At 55.4% G+C, this 20639-nt stretch overlaps 1 protein-coding gene across 1 annotated transcript; it reads left to right on the top strand.

The window, feature by feature from the left end:
* Window positions 1–1383: 1383 nt before the first annotated feature.
* Window positions 1384–20157, top strand: SIPA1L3 (signal induced proliferation associated 1 like 3). Its single transcript, XM_034072158.1, is given in 23 exon segments — window positions 1384–1443; window positions 1867–1892; window positions 4973–6427; window positions 6512–6642; window positions 6725–6913; window positions 6982–7156; window positions 7247–7350; window positions 7451–7608; window positions 7770–8346; window positions 9063–9337; window positions 10951–11151; window positions 12621–12758; window positions 12864–12952; window positions 13034–13134; window positions 13210–13440; window positions 13442–13512; window positions 13630–13800; window positions 14762–14924; window positions 15723–15915; window positions 17679–17798; window positions 18412–18511; window positions 18804–18885; window positions 19917–20157. Coding segments are annotated over 21 exon segments (4719 nt in total). The 5' UTR covers window positions 1384–1443; window positions 1867–1892; window positions 4973–5127; the 3' UTR covers window positions 20067–20157.
* Window positions 20158–20639: the final 482 nt, after the last annotated feature.

Below are 20639 nucleotides of genomic sequence, written 5' to 3'. Positions count from 1 at the left end.
TCATCCCTATTGAAGGGTCCCTGCACCCCCCCCAAATCCATCCTTTAGGTACCAAGGGGTCATTTCCTCCCATTAATTCCCGACTCCCCATGATCACCAAAGGGATAAAGTTGGGATAAACCCCAGGATGGAAGGAATGCCCCCCCCCCCCTCCCCCCGTTTTCTATCCCGCAGCGAGCTTAAGGCACCCAGAGATCAAATTCCCAGGATTCCCACTGATTTAACACAGATTTCCTTGGAAAAGGGAAAATCCTATTTAATAAGCTCCAGGATTGCACCAAAACGGGAAGAAAACACCCCAAAACCACCCAAATTTGCCCGATTTAGGCCGGTTTTTGCCTTCCGTGAAGCCCAAAGCGGCACCGGCGCCACGGGGCAGCCCAAGGCCCGGCCCAGCCCAGGGTCCTTCCCATCCCAGTTCCAAACTGGTTGAGCCGGGGAGGAGGCTCCGCTTGGGATTGGCGAGGAACAGGCAGGAACGGGCAGGGCCGAGCGCTCCCATTGGGCGCGTTCCATAGGGCTGAGCAGCGAATTCCAAGGCGAGGGGCTGGGCTTGGGGCTTTGTTGATAGGCTGGGATTGGCTGGATTGGGATCGCCAACATTCCCTATGGATACGGGGGGGGTTGGACCATTTACGCTCTCCCAACGCCGCTGTTCTTCGCTGCTGGAGCTGGAAGAGCATCAGGATCTGGTTAAGGAATAGGGAAGAAGGGAATAAGAACCTCAAGCACTTCCCAGTTGCTTTTAGGGCTTCCCAGTTATTCCCAGTAGCTCCCAGGGAGTCCCAAAGGCTCTCGATGAGGTCCCAGTGTCCTTTAGGGCTTCCCAGTTATTCCCAGTAGCCCCCAGGGACTCCCAATGCCTTTCCATGGGTTCCCAGTTAACCCCCAAAGGTTATGGGCCACTCTCAGGGCTCCCCAGTAGCCCCCAGTTCCCCCCACCAAGGCTCTAGCATATTCCCAGTTCCCCTTCAGGAATTCCCAGTTGCTGCCAAATGGTCCCAGCCTTTCCCAATGGATCCACAGCAGCTCCCAGTGTTCCCAGTACCTACCTGGGAAGGTTGTAGAGGGCATCCCAGTAACCCCTATAGACCCCCCAACCCATCATAGGGTCCAATGGGGCTAAAAGGAGCCCCCATAGAGCTGAGCCCCCACGCACTCATCACACCCTTTACCCGCGGGACCCTCTCCGGTCCGCGCCCTATATGCAAATACCCACCCAATCAGACCCCGGCGTGGGCGGAGCCCCGCCCACCTCACCCTCTGCCGCGCCGCTCCCCTCCCGCATGCAAATACCCTCCCCGTTCCCCTCTCTGATTGGCTACGCGGGGCGGGCACAAGCCCCGCCCACCAGGCCCCTCCCTCCTCCGCCGCCGCCGCCGCCGCCGCCGCGCGCTGGCCTCGCGCGAGGCCTCCGATTGGTCCGTGCGCTCGCGCCGCCGGGTAAGAGACCCCCCCCCCCCCTTTACCCCCTCAGTCCCCCCCTGAGGCTCGGGGGGGACGGACGGGGAACGGGGCTCTGCCGCTGCCGGGCTCCGATCGGGGCCTGGGCTCGCACCAGGGCCTCGGCTCTGTTCCGGGGGGGCCTGCGAGGGTAACGGGAGGTGTCCCCGGTTCAATCTCCGGGTCCCCCGATCAACCTCCGGGTCCTCTTGATGGGGCTGCCGGGAGTTGTAGTGCGGGGTACGGCCTGAGGCCTAGGCCGTGGGGAGAGGGGGACTACAAGTCCCAGCAGGCTTTGCGCTGAGGGGAAGGTTTGGGCCTATGGGGGGGTATTCGGTGTGTGCCCCTTCCCCCCCCCCAAAATGAGGCTGATTCCCAACTTTTTTGCTGTTTATGGATCTATTCCCTGTTTTCCACCCTCAGCACTGGACCAGGAGGGGCTGCGGCAGGTAAATCCATAGGGATATGGGGGTTGGAGGGGGGGGGGTTTGGGTTCAATGGGAATCATGGATTGAACCCTTTGTTGAGGTGAATCTGGGGTTGTGGATCCCGAATCCCCCTTTCCAAAGCATCCCACTGGAATTCGGGCCTTGAAAACACCCGGAACTGACCCAAATACCCCCGGAACTGGCCCAAAACCTCATTTCAGACCCCAAAGAACCCCCCCAAACTCCAATTTACCCCCCCAAAAAAACCCTTTACCCCCCCAGGATCCCCAAATTTCTCCCCATTTCTCCCCAAATCCACCATTTCCCCCCAAAAAACCCTTTTCCCACCAAAAAACTCCAATTTCCCCCCAAATCACCTGTTTTCCCCCCAAAATCCCTCATTTTCTCCCCCCAAAAACCTCATTTTCCCCCCAAAACACCAATTTCCAACTTAAAATCTGCATTTCTCTCCCAAAAATTCCAATTTACCCTCAAAAAATCCCATTTCCCCCCAAAAATACCCATTTCCCCCCCAAATTCCTCATTTTCTCCCAAAAAAACTAATTTTTTCCCAAAAACACCCTTTTCCCCCAAAAATCCTTCATTTTCTCCCCCAAAACCCCAATTTTCCCCCAAAAGCCCCATTTTTCTCCAAAAAAACCCATTTTCCCCCAAATCCCTCATTTTCTCCCCAAAAAAGCCCCATTTCCCCATCAAAACCCCTTATTTCCACCCCAAAAAAACCCTTTCCCCCCCTCAAATCCCTCATTTCCCCCCCAAAAAGCCCCATTTTCCCCCCAAAAAGCCCATTTCACCCCCAGGGCTGTGGGAATACCCAAATTCCCAAAGGTCGGAATTCTTTGGCCTCATTTTGGGCTCAAAATGGGGCTTTTTGGGCATGGGAAAGAGCTTGTTTTGGGGGGGGGGGGGTATCCATGGGACAGGTATGGAGCCAGCCACGCTTCCCACTGCTTCCTGCACGCTGGGACTTGCCTTTTCATTCCCTTTTATCCCGGTTTTCCTTGGCTCTTGGGTTATTCAATGGGATTTGAGGGGCTCTTTAACAACTTCCAACCACCTCCATGGCCTTTTCCCATTGGATTTCATGGAGCAGCAATCCCGACCCCATCCCGAATCCCAATGGTGGCCTCGGATCTGTTGGCATTCCATTGGGAACAAGGCGATCCCAACGCTTTCAACTCTTCCTTCTCCCAGGATTCCTCCCCAAGCTCGGAGCTGGGAATGCCATAGGAGCCTCCTCTTCCTCCTTCCCATCCCTGTTCTTCATCCCGATATCCAGGCCTTGTTGGGACATCAACAGGAAGGGATTTATCCCAAGGAGAAGGATACACTGAGGGATGTGACACTCTCCTTCCTTCGGGATCATAATTCCTTTGGAATTCGCCGACCTCATCCATAGGAGCTGCTATCCCAGAGATCCCGGCCTCAGGAATCCAGGCAAGGAGGAATCAGTTCCTATTCCCACCTGTGTTTGTATTGGAATAGTGTTTATTATCCCGTCGTCATCAGATAATACCGGGATCAAGGTCCAGGTTGGGATAGATCCCTTCTTGTATTCCCATTTTCCCTTTGGGATAATGAATGGTGTCCCCATTGCCCACTAATGATTATTGGGCTTTAACCACCCCGTAATTAAGCCCAGAATTCCCAACCTTTTCCTTTAATTGCTTCCCTAATTGCCTTTGCTATTCCCTTTGGATGAGCATTGGGAATACCGGGAAACACCCCCCCCATCCCAAAGAGTCTTTCTGGGGCTGTTTCATCCCAAAAGGAGCCTGGGATGGTGCCATATTCCCTGTGGGAAGCACTGAGGAAGGGAGGAGAAGGATTTGGGAATGAGTTGGGATCAAGCTGGCAGCGGAAGGGGGTGAAATCCCGTGTTTTAGTGGGAATGGGGCGGGATAAAGCTGGGAAGGGGTTAAATCCCATCCCACATCCCAAAGCAAAGCCTGTGGTTAACCATTAAAACCAATCTGGTTATTCATTAGCAGGGAAAGGGTTGGGCCCTGCTCTTGCAAATGCAGCAGGATTGGCCTCAACATTCCCAACTTTGGGATCAACTGGAGGAGTGGGATCAGCTGCAGGAGCAGGATCCATCCGGGATAGGGGGGGTTTGAAGCCTTTTCCCTTGTTTCTTATCCCAAAGGACATCCCAAGGGAATGATGGAGCAGCAGGAGTGGAGCTCATCCCTCCACTGGGATCCCTTGGAATGCTTTGGGATCCATTGGTGCCAGTGTCGGAGCCACCAGGATTCCCATTAAATCCCTGCAATGAATCCTTATGGCTCCTTCTGCTTCCCTTTGGCACATAGAGCCTGGAATGGGGAAGGCTCTTCCCACATTTCCTAGGCAATGGAATGAGATTCCCACTTGGATGGATTCCTGCTGGATAATTGAGGTGTTCCAATGCTTTTGGTCTTCCCAAACTTAATACTGGAGGCTGGAAATGCCAAGCTGGGGGAGATTCCAGGATGGAAAAGGGGGTGGTATTCCCAAAACATGGATATGATTCTGGGAAATGCGAAACCATTCCTGGTTTTCCATCAAAAGTAGCTCCAAATCCATGAAAAGAGCAGGGGAATGGCAAGTTCTTCCATAGGGAAGCAAAAAGTTGCCCTGAATCCTTCCCTTTGGGATCATCCCATATGGGAAGGGGGATCCCATCATCCCCAGCTGCACGTTCCTGCTCCCACATCCTTTGTTTTGGGAAGAGCATCCCAGGAATTCCATATCCACGTGGGTCCATAGGACCTCAGAGCAGCTCCCAGTGCCTATGGGAGACCTGGATCGGGGCTTTGGACATGGGATGGATGGGATGAGGAGATGATGGAAGAGCTGGATGGGATCTTGGGATGAAGCTCTTCCCATGAGGACACTGGGATGAATGGAGCAGGTTGGGATGCTCCATCCCCAGTGGTACCCAAGGAGCATCCTGCCCTATGGAAGGCATCCCTGTGGGTTGCATCCGGATGATCCCAGCTCCTTCCCATCCCAAGATTCCAATTCCAACTGGATCACAGGGACCATTCCCACCTTTCCCCTTCCAACCCTTCCCCTTGTTCTCTCTCTCCCCCCCCCAGGATGTCCCATCACCTCTGAGCACCACCACCATGCCCCACGGCATTCCCAACCCTGCCAGCATTCCCAACGGCACCATCCCAACGGCATTCCCGGCCTGGCAATGAGCTCCTTCATCCCCATCACCGGACCATGAGCTCCCATCGCCCGCCACGCCATGAGGACACCGATGGCTCCCCAGCACCCTTTTGGGTACCCAATGGCACCGTGGGCCCAGCACCGGCCCCCCCACATCCAGGGGGGGATCCCCCCCGGATGCTCCCTATGCCCAAAATGGGGGTTCGGGCCCGTATTGCCGAGTGGCCCCCCCAAGAGGGACCCCCCCAAGGAGCCTCTTCGGGAAGCAGCGGGATGCAGGGATGCTCCATGTGTCCGGAATGCGGCTCCCATTGGGCAGCAGCAGCCGCCCTTGGTGGGTGTCACGGGCTTTAAGGCCCTACAGCGCCTGGCACGGCGGCGTTCCAAGGATGTGGAATTCCAAGAGGGATGGTTTGGAAGCAAAGGGAAAGGTTGGGCCCCACTGCGGCACCGGAGCAGCAGTGAGGTGACATTGAGCGAGTGTGATCCCGAGGAAGCGACGGAGCCTCGCGGAGCCAAACTGGGAGCAGGAGGTGGGATATTCCGGGAATACGGCAGCACCTCCTCCATTGACATCCAGGGAATCTCGGAGCAAAGCTTCTTTGAGATGCTCAATGAGTTCCGCACCAAGAAGCCGGAACGACGAGCGGCCAGCCCGGAACGCCTCGGAGAGGCTGCTTTTCCTATGGGATCATCCACCGGGATCAAAGCGGATAACAGGAACGGAGCCCGTGAGGAAGCATTGCCCCAATGCAAGGAGAAACCACGCCGGAGATGCCCTAAAGGTGATGCCAGCACCGAATCCATCTTCCGGAAGCTCCGGAGCACCAGGAATGATGCGGAGCCGGAAGAGCCGCGGATGCCGGAGCCAGGCCGGAGCTGGTGGTGCCAGAAGAGCTTTGCCCATTACGATGTCCAAAGCATCTTGTTTGACCTCAATGCAGTGGCCACCAACCGGGTGCTGGTAGCCCAGCGCCGCAACACCACCACGGGCGCCTCGGCCGCCTCGTCGGGAATGGGCTCGGATCCGGCTTTTCCCGGTGCCGAGGATCCCAATTCCAAGGAAAACCTGGAGCACGACCTGGGGGACAACACCAGCAATGAGCTGCTCCTCAGCTGTCCCCATTTCCGCAATGAGATCGGTGGTGCTGGTGAGCGCAACGTCAGCTTCTCCAAAGCTTCCGGAGCTTCTCCCGTGATCCCGGTATCCGATGGGAGCTTCCCGGAGCCCGTCCTGGATCTCCGGCCCACCAACGCTGCCATCTCGGTGCTGGAGGTGCCCAAGGAGCTGCAGAGGAACCCCAACCGGCTCAAGCACTACAGTGTGGAGCACGTGGACCTGGGCGCTCGCTACTACCGTGACCACTTCCATGGCAAAGGTGGGGTGTAAAGGGGGGGTCAAGGCAATTCCCGTCTCATCCCAATGCTCCTGATCCCCATTTATCCCATTTTATTCCCGGTAGAGCACTCGAATTACTTTGGGGTGGATGAGAAGCTCGGCCCAGTGGCCGTCAGCATCAAACGGGAGAAGCTGGAGGACCACAAGGACCACGGCCCCCAGTACCAGTACAGGCTCATCTTCCGCACCAGTGAGGTAGCGCATCCCACTGGGAAAGCCGGGATTGGGAAGCCGGATCCATCCCTCCTTATCCCATTCTTTTCCCATCCTTTCCCAGCTCATCACCCTCCGTGGCTCCATCCTGGAAGATGCCACCCCCACCACCACCAAGCACGGGACCGTGCGGGGCCTCCCATTGAAGGATGCTCTGGAATACGTCATTCCCGAGCTCAACATCCATTGCCTACGCTTGGCCCTCAGCACCCCCAAGGTCACCGAGCAGCTCCTCAAGCTGGATGAGCAAGGGGTGAGTGGAGGTGGGAATGGGAATGCCGGGAGCGCTCGGCACCATCCGACATTCCCGGCTTCCCGCAGCTCTGCCGCAGGCACAAGGTGGGAATTCTCTACTGCAAAGCCGGGCAGAGCTCGGAGGAGGAGATGTACAACAACGAGGAGGCCGGATCCGCCTTTGAGGAATTCCTCATGCTCCTGGGAGAGAAGGTTTGCCTCAAGGCCTTCAGCAAGTACGCGGCCCAACTGGACACCAAGAGTGAGTCAATGTGGCCTCGGTCCTATGGGAACACTGGGAATGCTGCCACCACCATCACCCCTCACTTGTCCCCCTTTGCTTCCCTTGTAGCCGATTCCACCGGGACCCATTCCCTGTACACCACGTACCAGGACTATGAGATCATGTTCCATGTATCCACCATGCTTCCCTACACTCCCAACAACAGGCAGCAGGTAACCCCCTTCCATCCCCAGCAGCACCTTCATTGGCCTCCCCCTTCCTCCTTGCCATCCATATGGATTTGCTCCTCTGGCTTTGGCTTCTCTCTTCCAGCTGCTCAGGAAGAGGCACATTGGGAATGACATCGTCACCATCATCTTCCAAGAGCCGGGAGCATTGCCCTTCACCCCACAGAACATCCGATCCCACTTCCAGCACGTCTTCATCATTGTCCGAGCCCACAATCCCTGCACGGAGAACGTCTCTTACAGGTGAGCTTCCAGCTGGATTCGGCCACCACATCCCAAATTCCCTCCTTGTGGAGCTTCTCCCTTTGGAGCAGGCACAAGAAGGGACCTAAATCCCAATCCTGAGCGGTATTCCATGCTTTTAACCCCCCTTAACCCCCTTCCCTTGTCCATTCCTTCCTAAGTGTGGCCGTCACCAGATCCAAGGACGTCCCTTCCTTCGGTCCCCCCATTCCCAACGGAGTCACCTTCCGCAAATCCGACGTCTTCCGAGAGTTCCTCTTGGCCAAGGTGATCAATGCAGAGAACGCAGCCCACAAATCAGACAAGTTCCACACCATGGCCACCAGGACACGCCGGGAATACCTGAAGGACCTGGCCGAGAACTGGGTCACCAACACTCCCATTGATTCCAGTGGGAAGTTCAACCTCATCTCCTTGGCTTCCAAGAAGAAGGAGAAGACCAAAGCCCGGATTGGGGCCGAGCAGCACAGTGCTGGGGCCATCTCCTGGCGTGTTTCCGCCTTGGATTTCGCCCGTGGAGCTGAGATCTCTTGTGCATTGGGAATCTCCAATGAGTTCGTGGTCCTCTTGGATTTGGGGGCCAAAGAGGTGGTCTTCAACTGCTTCTGTGGGGATGTCATTGGATGGACTGCAGAGGCTGCCACCATTAAGATCTTCTATGGCCGAGGGGACCACATCTTCATCCGGGCTGGGGAGGGGGGTGCTGAGGACATCAAGGAGATCGTGCAGAGGTTGAAGGTGGGTTTCCAGGTGGGAAAACCATGGGAAGAGGCTGTGGAAGGGCTGCTGGAGATGGAAGAGAGGAGGTTGGGGTTGGGTATGAGGAAGGTTGGCATTAGGAGAGTGATGGGAAGTTGAGGTTGGATATAAGGAAGTTTTCCTTAGGAGAGTGATGGGAAGTTCAGGTTGCATATAAGGAAGTTCTTCCTTATGACTGATGGGAAGTTGGGGTTGGATATAAGGAAGTTTTCCTTAGGAGAGTGATGGGAAGTTGAGGTTGGATATAAGGAAGTTCTTCCTTAGGAGGGTGATGGGAAGCTGAGGTTGGATTAAGGAAGTTCTTCCTTGTGAGCATGGTGGGACCCTGAAGAGGGGAAAATCAGGTTGGATATAAGGAAGAACATCCTTATCTCCAACCTCAACTTCCCATCCCTCTGCTAAGAACTTCCTTATATCCAATCTCAAGTTCCCATTACCCTCATAAAGAAGGAATTCCTTATATCCAACCTCAACTTCCCATCCCTCTCCTAAGGAAGCTCTTCCCTGTGAGAGTGTTGGGATTGGGCACATCTTGAACACATCCCATTTCCCTTCTCCATGCCTGCCCCTACCCAACCCCTACAATCCCAATCCCTATGGAATACCCCTATGGAAGTACCTCATCTACACCCCTAACCCTGGATGCTGGGATCCAGCTCTATCCCCACCAACACCCCCATTCCCTGTGTCCTAAGGTGATGACAGACGGATGCGACACTGTGGACATGACCCTACGGAGGAACGGCCTGGGCCAGCTGGGCTTCCACGTCAAGTACGACGGCACCGTGGCCGAGGTGGAGGACTATGGCTTCGCCTGGCAGGCAGGGCTGCGGCAGGGCAGCCGCCTGGTGGAGATCTGCAAGGTGGCTGTGGTGACCCTCAGCCACGAGCAGATGATCGACCTGCTCCGGACCTCGGTCACTGTCAAGGTGGTCATCGTGCCGCCCCATGAGGATGGTGCTCCGAGGAGGTAGGGGCATGGGTGGGCACTGATGGGAACTGTGGATCACAGTTGGGTTGGGGATGGGGCTCCATGGAGGACATGGCTCCCAGTTGGGTTGGGGATGGTTCTTCATGGAGAACATGTCTTCCAGTTGGTTTAGGGATGGTCATCAATGGGACCCATGTCTTCCAGTTGGGTTGGGGATGGTCATCAATGGGACCTATGTCTTCCAGTTGGGTTGGTGATGGTCATCAATGGAGGACATGTCTTCCAGTTGGTTTAGGGATGGTCATCAATGGGACCTATGTCTTCCAGTTGGGTTGGGGATGGTCTAGCATGGAGAACATGGCTCCCAGTTGGGTTGGGGGTGGTCATCGATGGGACCCATGGATCCCAGTTGGGTTGGGGATGGTCATCAGTGGGACCCATGTCTTCCAGTTGGGTTGGGGATGGTCTAGCATGGAGCACATGGCTCCCAGTTGGGTTGGGGATGGTCATCAATGGGATCTATGTCTTCCAGTTGGGTTGGGGATGGTCATCAATGGAGCCCATGTCTTCCAGTTGGTTTAGGGATGGTCATCAATGGGACCTATGTCTTCCAGTTGGGGGATGGTCTAGCATGGAGAACATGGCTCCCAGTTGGTTTAGGGATGGTCATCAATGGGATCCATGGCTCCCAGTTGGGTTGGGGATGGTCATCAATGGAGGACATAGCTCCCAGTTGGGTTGGGGATGGTCATCAATGGGACCTATGTCTTCCAGTCGGGTTGGGGATGGTCATCAATAGGACCCGTGTATTCCAGTTGGGTTGGGGATGGGCCTCCATGGAGGACATGGCTCCCAGTTGGGTTAGGGATGGTCATCATTGGAACCCATGTCTTCTAGTTGGGTTGGTGATGGTCTAGCATGGAGAACATGGTTCCCAGTTGGCTTGTGGATGGTCATCAATGGGACCCATGGCTTCCAGTTGGGTTGGGGATGGTCATCAATGGAAAACATGTCTTCCAGTTGGGTTGGGGATGGGCCTCCATGGAGCACATGGCTCCCAGTTGGGTTGGGGATGGTCATCAATGGGATCTATGGCTTCCAGTTGGGTTGGGGATGGTCTAGCATGGAGAACATGGCTCCCAGTTGGGTTGGGGATGGGCTTTCATGGAGAACATAGCTTCCAGTTGGGTTGGTGACGGTTCTCCATGGACAACATGGCTCCCAGTTGGGTTGGGGATGGGCTTTCATGGAGGACATGGCTCCCAGTTGGGTTGGGGATGGTCATCAATGGAGGACATGGCCTCCAGTTGGGTTGGGGATGGTCATCAATGGAACACATGGTTCCCAGTTGGGTTGGGGATGGGCTTTCATGGAGAACATGTCTTCCAGTTGGTTTAGGGATGGTCATCAATTGGACCCATGTCTTCCAGTTGGGTTGGGGATGGTCTAGCATGGAGAACATAGCTTCCAGTTGGGTTGGCATGGTCCTCCATGGAGCCCCATAAGTGCTGATCCCTATGTCTCCGTGCCCCATAAGCACCAATCCCTATGTCTCTGTGCCCCATAAGCACCAATGCCTATGTCTCCGTGCCCCATAAGCACCAATCCCCATGGCTCTGTGCCCCATAAGCACCACTCCCTTTGCTTGGCAGGGGCTGGTCGGAGTGTGTGGCCCTGGGCAGCACGGAGCCCAGGGAGGAGCCGGAGCGGGGGGGCTGCCCCCCACGCCCCCCCTACCGCAGCAGTGCCGCCTGGCAATGGAGCTCCTCAGCCTCCCACAGCACCAGCCTCGGCCCCACAGCGCCCCACGGCCGCCCCGGCAAGCAGGCAGTGCTGCCGCCCCACGGCAAGAGGTGAGTGACCGCGGCACCCCTGCCATGGCACCGTCACCATGGCAGCATCATTATGACACCATCGCCATGGCACTATCACCATGACATCATCACCATGGCACCATCACCATGGCACCATCACCATGGCACCATCACCATGACATCATCACCATGACACCATCACCATGGCACAATGACCGTGGCACCATCGCCATGACACAGTGACCGTGACACCATCACCATGGCACCATCACCATGGCACAATGACCGTGGCACAATTGCCATGAAACAATGACCGTGGCACCATTGCCGTGGCACCATCACCATGGCACCATTGCCATGATACCATTGCCATGACACCATCACCATGGCACCATCATTATGACACCATCGCCATGGCACCATCACCATGACACCATCACCATGGCACAATGACCGTGTCACCATCGCCATGACACCATCACTATGACACCATCACCATGGCACAATGACCGTGTCACCATCGCCATGGCACCATCACTATGGCACAATCACTCCCAGTTAGGATGGTGATGGTCCTCCATGGAGCCCATTGGCTCCCAGTTGTGTTGGTGATGGTCCTCCATGGAGCCCATGGCTCCCAGTTGGGTTGATGATGGTCCTCCATGGAGCCCATGGCTCCCAGTTAGGTTGGTGATGGTCATCAATGGAGCCCATGGCCCCCAGTTAGGTTGTTGATGGTCATCAATGGAGCCCATGGCTCCCAGTTGGGTTGATGATGGTCCTCCATGGAGCCCATGGCTCCCAGTTAGGTTGGTGATGGTCATCAATGGAGCCCATGGCCCCCAGTTAGGTTGTTGATGGTCATCAATGGAGCCCATGGCTCCCAGTTGGGTTGTTGATGGTCATCAATGGAGCCCATGGCTCCCAGTTGGGTTGGTGATGGTCATCAATGGAGCCTATGTCTCCCAGTTGGGTTGGTGATGGTCATCAATGGAGCCCATGCCCCCCAGTTGGGTTGTTGATGGTCCTCCATGGAGCCCATGGCTCCCAGTTGGGTTGTTGATGGTCATCAATGGAGCCCATGGCTCCCAGTTAGGTTGATGATGGTCATCAATGGAGCCCATGGCTCCCAGTTGGGTTGTTGATGGTCATCAATGGAGCCCATGGCTCCCAGTTGGGTTGGTGATGGTCCTCCATGGAGCCCATGGCTCCCAGTTAGGTTGGTGATGGTCCTCCATGGAGCCCATGGCTCCCAGTTAGGTTGGTGATGGTCCTCATGGCTGCTCCTCCTCATGGCAACAGCACTGGAAGCAGCATCCGAATGGAGATCTTGGGCTGCATCCTGCCCCTTTACTGGGATCCCACTTGGATGCTGCATCCAGTGTCCTCCCCACAAGGATGTGCCCATGCCCATGCCGAGGGCTTGGAATTGGGAACACCTCCAAGTCCTTCCCACCCCAACCCATTCCCTGCTTCCCTGCCTTTTCCCCATGGATCCATGGATCCAGGCCGCTGAGCTTCCCAGAGACACCACATCCCTCCTCTTCCTCATCCCCATCGGAGCGGCCGCAGCCCTACCGGCAGCCATCGGGAAGCTTCTCAGCCCCAGGCAGCACCTTCACCCGCTATAAACCATCCCCAGAGAGGTGGGTACCACCATGGGGACCCCCCCTTTATCCCATAGGGATGGGGGGCACCATGGGGGGGGTTTGGCACCGTTTTGGGTTGATTTCACCCCATTCCCATTGCAGGTTTATGGCAGCATCAGAGCCACCCGATGGGGACTCCTCATCAGGGGGGGTCAGCAGCCACGAGAGCACCATGGAGCGGCACAACCCGGGTATGGTGACCCCCCCATTGCCCCCCCCCATGGCCACCGTGGGCCCTATGGTGACACCAACACAATGGGGACCCATTGCAGAGCCCCTTTGGCACGTCCCAGCTCAGCCCCGCTTGCCAACAGGCAGGAGGAGCAGCAAACAGGAGCCGGCCGGGATGGATTCTCCCAAGCGGCATTCCAAGGTGATCCCAGTGCATCCCAAAAGGGGGGGGGGTGTTTAGGGAACACCAAGGTGATGCTGTGGGGGTATCCCATAGGGTGAAGCGCCGTATTCCAGCCATTCCAGCACCACCACCCTCTCCAGCACCGCTTCCAGTGACGAGCGCTGGTTCGACATTCCCGATCCCAATGATGGCACCGAATTCCCAGATCCTTTCCCCAAAGGCAGCTCCAACGACAGCGGCATTGACACCCCCAAACCCCCCCGCCCCTTATCCCAAAGGGATAAGGGCCCCAAAGCCATAGTGGCTCCAGGGGATGATGCCACCACCACCAAGGGGGATCCATCACCCCCCAGCACCAGCTACAGGCACAAAGCTGGGACCCCCCCCACAACCCAGGTGAGCCCCCCCCCCAAATAGGGGTGTCCCCCCCATATTGGGCCACCCCATATCTATGGGGCAGGGGGGTACCCACATCCCCATCCTAACCATGAGCTTCCATCCTCTTCCTCACAGCTCCAACCCACGGATGGGGTATCCTGGTTATGGCACCCCCACAACTGAAGCCCCCCGGGGGGGGCCCCAGCTCTCAGCTTCCATCCCCAAATCCTTCTTTTCCAAGCAGCCGGTCAGGAATAAACAAGCCACAGGCTGGAAAAGGGCTGAGGAGAAGCCTGAGCCCCAAAAGTGGGTGCTGGGGGGGGGTAGGACCCATAAAAGGGGGTGATGGGGGGAGCAGGATCCAATAGGAGGTGCTGGGGGGGGTAGGACCACAAAAGGAGGTGATGGGGTGATGGTGATGGGGATGATATTGGGGTGATGTTGGGATGATGATGATGGGTGATTTTGGGGGGATGATGATGTTGGGATGATGATGATGATATTGGGATGATGATGGGGTGATATTGGGTTGATGATGTTGGGGTGATGATGCTGGGGTGATGGGTGATTTTGGGGGTGATGATGGGGATGATGATGATGGAGATGATATTGGGGTGATGTTGGGATGATGATGATGGGTGATTTTGGGGGGGATGATGATGATGTTGGGATGATGATGGGGTGATGTTGGGTTGATGATGTTGGGGTGATGGGTGATTTTGGGGGTGATGATGGGGATGATGATGTTGGGGATGCTATTGGGGTGATGTAGGGTTGATGTTGAGGTGATGTTGGGATGATGATGATGATGGGGATGGGGATGATGATGGGGTGATGATGCTGTATGATTTTGGGGGTGATGGGGACGATATTGGGGTGATGATAGGGTGATGTAGGAGTAATGTTGAGGTGATGTTGGGATGATGATGATGAAGAGGATGGGGATGATGATGTTGGGATGATGATGATGATATTGGGATGATGATGCAGTGATGTTGGGTTGATGATGTTGGGGTGATGATGATGGGTGATTTTGGGGGTGATGATGGGGTGATGATGTTGGGATGATATTGGGGTGATGATAGGGTGATGTAGGGTTGATGTTGAGGTGATGTTGGGATGATGATGGGGTGATGATGTTGGGATGATGATGATGATGGGTTGATGATGTTGGGATGATGATGATGGGGTGATGATGATGGGGTGATGATGACGATGGGGTGATGATGGTGTCCAGGGGGGGTCCCATCTCCACATCCCCCCCCAGGCAGGTGGAGGCCACCCCCAAGAACGTCTTTGGGCAGCCCCGGCTCCGGGCATCGCTGCGGGACCTGCGCTCCCCCCGCCGGACCTACAAGTCCACCATAGAGGATGACCTCAAGAAGCTCATCATCATGGACAGCACCAGCCCGGAGCCGGAGCGGGCGCCGGTGAGCCGGGAATGCCGCGGCCAAGGGGCCTCCAAACACAACGGGGGGGGGACTGTGACCAGTGGGGTTCAACTGGGGCCAATGGGGTTCAACTGTGACCAATGGGGTTCAACCGTGACCAATGGGGTCCAACCATGACCAGTGGGGTTCAACCGTGACCAGTGGGGTCTGACCATGACCAATGGGGTTCAACCGTGACCAATGGGGGCCAACCGTGACCAATGGGGTCCGACCATGACCAGTGGGGTCCAGCCATGACCAATGGGGTTCAACTGTGATCAATGGGTTTCAACCGTGACCAATGGGGTTCAACCGTGACCAATGGGGGCCAACTATGACCAATGGGGACCAACCATGATCAATGGGGTTCAACCATGACCAGTGGGGTCCAACCGTGACCAGTGGGGTCCAACCATGACCAATGGGGGTCCAACGATGACCAGTGGGGTCCAACCGTGACCAGTGGGGTTCAACCGTGACCAATGGGGTTCAACTGTGACCAATGGGGTTCAACCGTGACCCGTGGGGTCCGACCATGACCAATGGGATCCAACCATTACCAGGGATGGTTCAACCACAACCAATGGGGTCCAACCATGACCAATGGGGTTCAACCATGACCAGTGGGGTCCAAATGTGACCAGTGGGGTCCAACCATGACCAATGGGATCCAACCATGACCAGTGGGGGGGTCCAGCCATGACCAATGGGGAGGTCCAACCACGACTAATGGGGTCCAACCGCAACCAATGGGGGTTCCCCCACAACCAGGTGCTCACCCCCATCTTTCCCCCCCAGACCCCCCCCAAGGGGCTCCAGAGGACCCTATCAGATGAGAGCCTCTGTGGTGGGCGCCGGGACCCCAGTTATCCCAGTGGGAGCCCAGTACTGGATGCCGAGGGGAGCTTTGGCAGCACGTACCCCTCCAGCACCCTGCCCAACCGGCGCCAGCACCCAGCCACCACCAATGGGGGGCTCCATGACAAGAAGGGTGAGTGCTGGGATTATGGGATGGGATAGGATGGGATGGGATGGGATCATCCGGATCCGACCCACAGGGACACCTTCCATAGGGCAGGCTGCTCCTTGGGTACCACTGGGGATGGAGCATCCCAACCTGCTCCATTCAGCCCAGTGTCCTCATGGGAAGAGCTTCATCCCAAGATCCCATCCAGCTCTTCCATCATCTCCTCATCCCATCCCATCCATCCAGTGGCCAAAGCCCCGCTCCAGGTTTCCTGATGTTGGGAAGACCAAAACTGGTTCCAGTGCTCCCATAGGACACAATGGAGAGCTCCCATAGGACACAGTGTGGAGCTCCCATAGGACACAAAGAGCTCCCATAGGATACAACGGGGAGATCCCATAGGACACATCAAGGAGCTCCCATGGGATTCAATGGGGAGATCCTATAGGACACAGTGGGAATCTCCCATAGGACACAGTGGGAATCTCCCATAGGACACAATGGGAAGCTCCCATAGGACACAACAAGGAGCTCCCATAGGACACAATGTGGTGCTCCCATAGGACACAACAAGGAGGTCCCTTAGGATACAATGGGGAGATCCCATAGGACACAGTGGGAGGTTCCCATAGGACACAATGGGAAGGTCCCATAGAACACAGTGGGAAGTTCCCATAGGACACAACAAGGAGCTCCCATAGGATGCAATGGGGAAATCCCATAGGATACAATGGGCTGTTGGTGGCTCCCATTGAGCTTCTCCTCACCCATCATCCCAAATCCCTCTCCTCGGGGCTGCTCCATCCCTTCTCCTTGGCCTTGGAATTTGGGCTTTGGATTCACTCCTGGAGCCGGAATCTCCTTGTCTCCAGGTGCTATGGGATGGCCTCAGCTTCCCAAGAGTGATCCCAAAGTTGCTGTCACACCCCCCACATTCCAATCATTATCCCTAAGGATTATCCCAAGGGTCCCTGTTGCTCTTACTGTATCCAAAGGGCTGGAATCCCTAAGTCCTGTTCCCTTTCCCAGTGTTATCACCTTGTCTATGGTTCAGTTTTCCTAATGGGATAATGTGGGAACTGGGAGCAAAAACTGCCCATGGAAGCAGGAAACTGCTGGGTTTGGGATGCTGAGGTTGGGTTTGGGGTGATTTTGGGTGGATTTAGGGTTCTGGGATCGGTTTTGGGATGGTTTTAGGTGGTTTTAGGGTGTTTAGGGGCAGTTTTGGGTGGTTTTACTGTGTTTTGGGATGGCTTTGAGTGGTTTTAGGGTGTTTTGGGATGGTTTTGGGTGGTTTTGGTATGGCTTTGGGATGGTTTTGGGTGGTTTTAGGGTGTTTTGGGATGGTTTTGGGGTGGTTTTGGGATGGTTTGGGGTGGTTTTGGGTGGTTTTGGAATGGTTTTGGGGTGGTTTTGGGGTGGTTTTGGGTGGTTTTGGGATGGTTTTGGGTGGTTTTAGGGTGTTTTGGGGTGGTTTTAGTGTGGTTTTGGGATGGTTTGGGGTGGTTTGGGGATGGTTTTGGGGTGGTTTGGGGATGGTTTTGGGGTGGTTTTAGGGTGTTTTGGGGTGGTTTTGTTGTGGTTTTGGGATGGTTTTGGCTGTTTTTGGGATGGTTTTGGCTGTTTTTTGGGGTGGTTTTAGGATGTTTTTGGGATGGTTTTGGCTGTTTTTGGGATGGTTTTGGCTGTTTTTGGGGTGGTTTTAGGATGTTTTTGGGATGGTTTTGCCTGTTTTTGGGGTGTTTTTGGGATGGTTTTTGGTGCCAATGGTCCCCATGTCCCTGCAGGCCCCATCTCCGCCTCGGAGCTCTCCCTGCGCCGTGTGGATCCCGGGATGATGCCACTGCCGGACACGGCCACGGGGCTGGAATGGGCCAGTCTGGTCAATGCAGCCAAGGCCTATGAAGGTATCAGACCCCCCCCCCCCCCCCCACCCCAGTTGGGGCTGGTTTGGGGCTGGTTTGGGCTGGTTTTGGGGGTAAATGGGTTGGTTTTGGGCTGGTTTTGGGGGTAAATAGGTTGGTTTTGGGCTGGTTTTGGGGGTAAATAGGTTGGTTTTGGGGTATTTTGGGGTGTTTTGGGGTGTTTCGGGCTGGTTTTGGGGGTGTTTTGGAGCTGGTTTGGGCTGGTTTAGGCTGGTTTTGGGGTGTTTTAGGTTGGTTTGGGGATGTTGTGAGGCTGGTTTGGGGGTTTTGGCTGTTTTTAGGGTATTTTGTGGCTGTTTTGGGTTATTTTAAGCTGATTTCGGCTGGTTTTGGGCTATTTTAGGCTCATTTGGGGGTATTTTGGGCTGGTTTGGGGCTATTTTAGGATGATTTTGGGCTGGTTTTTGGCTATTTTGGGCTGGGTTTGGGGTATTTTGGGCTGGTTTTCATGTATTCTGGGCTGGTTTTGGCCTATTTTGGGCTGATTTGGGGGTATTTTGGGCTATTTTGGGGCTGGTTTTGGGGTATTTGGGCTGGTTTGGGGCTATTTTGGGCTGGTTTTGGGGTGCTGATGTGCCACATCCCCCCCCCCCAGTGCAAAGAGCCGTGTCCCTGTTCTCCCTCACGGAGCCTGTGCTGAGCCCTGACCCCCCCCAACCCCCGGAGAGGCCACGGGGGGGTGCCCCCCCCATCAGGTACAGGGACCCCCCCTACATGGGGAACCCCCATATGTGGGGCTGGGACCCTCATATATGGGTCTGGAACCCCCATATATGAGTCTGGAACCCCCATATATGGGTCTGGAACCCCCATATGTGGGTCTGGACCCCCCATATATGTGGCTGGGACCTCCATATGTGGGTCTGGAACCCCCATATATGAGTCTGGAGCCCCCATATGTGGGGCTGAGACCTCCATATGTGGGTCTGCAACCCCCATATATGGGGCTGGGACCCCCCCCCCCATTACCCTTTACCCCTCCCACAGCCCCCCCACACCCTTGGACCTCCCTGAGAAGGTGTCGCAGCTCGAGGCCATGTTAAAGCAGCTCCACAGCGACCTCCAGAAGGTACCAGTTTGGGGTGAATTGGGGCTGGTTTGGGTCCTCACTGGGTGCCCCCCATAGGAGAAGCAGCACAAGGGGGATTTGGGGTGGTTTTGGGTGGGTTTTGGGGCTCTCACCCTGTATTCTATAGGAGAAGCAGGACAAGGTGGTTTTGGGGTGGTTTTTGGGGTATTTTTGGCCCGTTTTGGCCCATTTTGGGCCCATTTTGATGCCCTACCCCTTTATCCCATAGGAGAAGCAGGACAAGGTGGTTTTGGGGTGGTTTTTGGGGTATTTTTGGCCTGTTTTGGCCCATTTTGGCCCCGTTTTGATGCTCTGACCCTATATCCCATAGGAGAAGCAGGACAAGGTGGTTTTGGGGTATTTTTGGCCTGTTTTGGCCCATTTTGTGCCCGTTTTGATGCTCTGTCCCTGTATCCCATAGGAGAAGCAGGACAAGGTGGTTTTGGGGTGGTTTTTGGGGTATTTTCGGCCTGTTTTGGCCTAGTTTTGTCCCATTTTGATGCTCTGTCCCTGTATCCCATTGGAGAAGCAGGACAAGGTGGTTTTGGGGTGGTTTTTGGGGTATTTTCGGCCTGTTTTGGCCTAGTTTTGTCCCATTTTGATGCTCTGTCCCTGTATCCCATTGGAGAAGCAGGACAAGGTGTTTTTGGGGTGGTTTTTGGGGTATTTTTGGCCTGTTTTGGCCCATTTTGGGCCCATTTTGATGCTCTGATGCCGCATCCCATAGGAGAAGCAGGACAAGGTGGTTTTGGGGTGGTTTTTGGGGTATTTTTGACCCGTTTTGTCCCATTTTGGCCCCGTTTTGATGCTCTGACCCTTTATCCCGTAGGAGAAGCAGGACAAGATGGTTTTGGGGTGGTTTTTGGGGTATTTTTACCCGTTTTGGCCCATTTTGGGCCCGTTTTGATGCTCTGTCCCTATATCCCATAGGAGAAGCAGGACAAGGTGGTTTTGGGGTGGTTTTTGGGGTATTTTTACCCGTTTTGGCCCATTTTGTGTCTGTTTTGATGCTCTGTCCCTATATCCCATAGGAGAAGCAGGACAAGGTGGTTCTCCAGGCGGAAGTGGCCAACCTGCGGCACAACAACCGGCGCCTGCAGCAGGAATCACACTCGGCCGCGCGGCAGCTCCGGCGCTTTGCCCGCATCTTCTCCGGCACCGTGGACAAGGAGGAGCTGTGACCCCCTTGGGACTATGGCATTCCATAGGGAACAATGGTGTTCCATAGGGAACTGCGGCATTCCGTAGGGAACAGCGGCATTCCATAGGGAACAGCGGCATTCCATAGAGAAGAGCGGCATTCCATAGGGAACAATGGTGTTCCATAGGGAACAGCGGCATTCCATAAAGAACAGCGGCATTCCATAGGGAACAGCAGCATTCCATAGGGAACAACGGTGTTCCATAAAGAACAGCGGCATTCCATAGGGAACAGCATCATTCCATAGGGAACAGCGGCATTCCATAGAGAACAGCATCATTCCATAGGGAACAGCGGCATTCCATAGGGAACAGCAGCGTTCCATAGGGAACAACAGCGTTTCATAAGGAACAGCGGCGTTCCATAGAGAACAGCATCATTCCATAGGGAACAGCGGCATTCCATAAAGAACAGCGGTGTTCCATAGGGAACAGCGGCATTCCATAGGGAACAGCATCATTCCATAGGGAACAGCATCATTCCATAAAGAACAGCGGCGTTCCATAGGGAACAGCATCATTCCATAAGGAACAGCGTCATTCCGTAGGAAACA

Source organism: Melopsittacus undulatus, chromosome 24, assembly GCF_012275295.1.
Source record: "Melopsittacus undulatus isolate bMelUnd1 chromosome 24, bMelUnd1.mat.Z, whole genome shotgun sequence".
Classification (NCBI taxonomy): Eukaryota; Metazoa; Chordata; class Aves; order Psittaciformes; family Psittaculidae; genus Melopsittacus; species Melopsittacus undulatus.
Note: the sequence above shows the minus strand (reverse complement) of the source record. Positions and strands in the feature narration are given on the sequence as shown.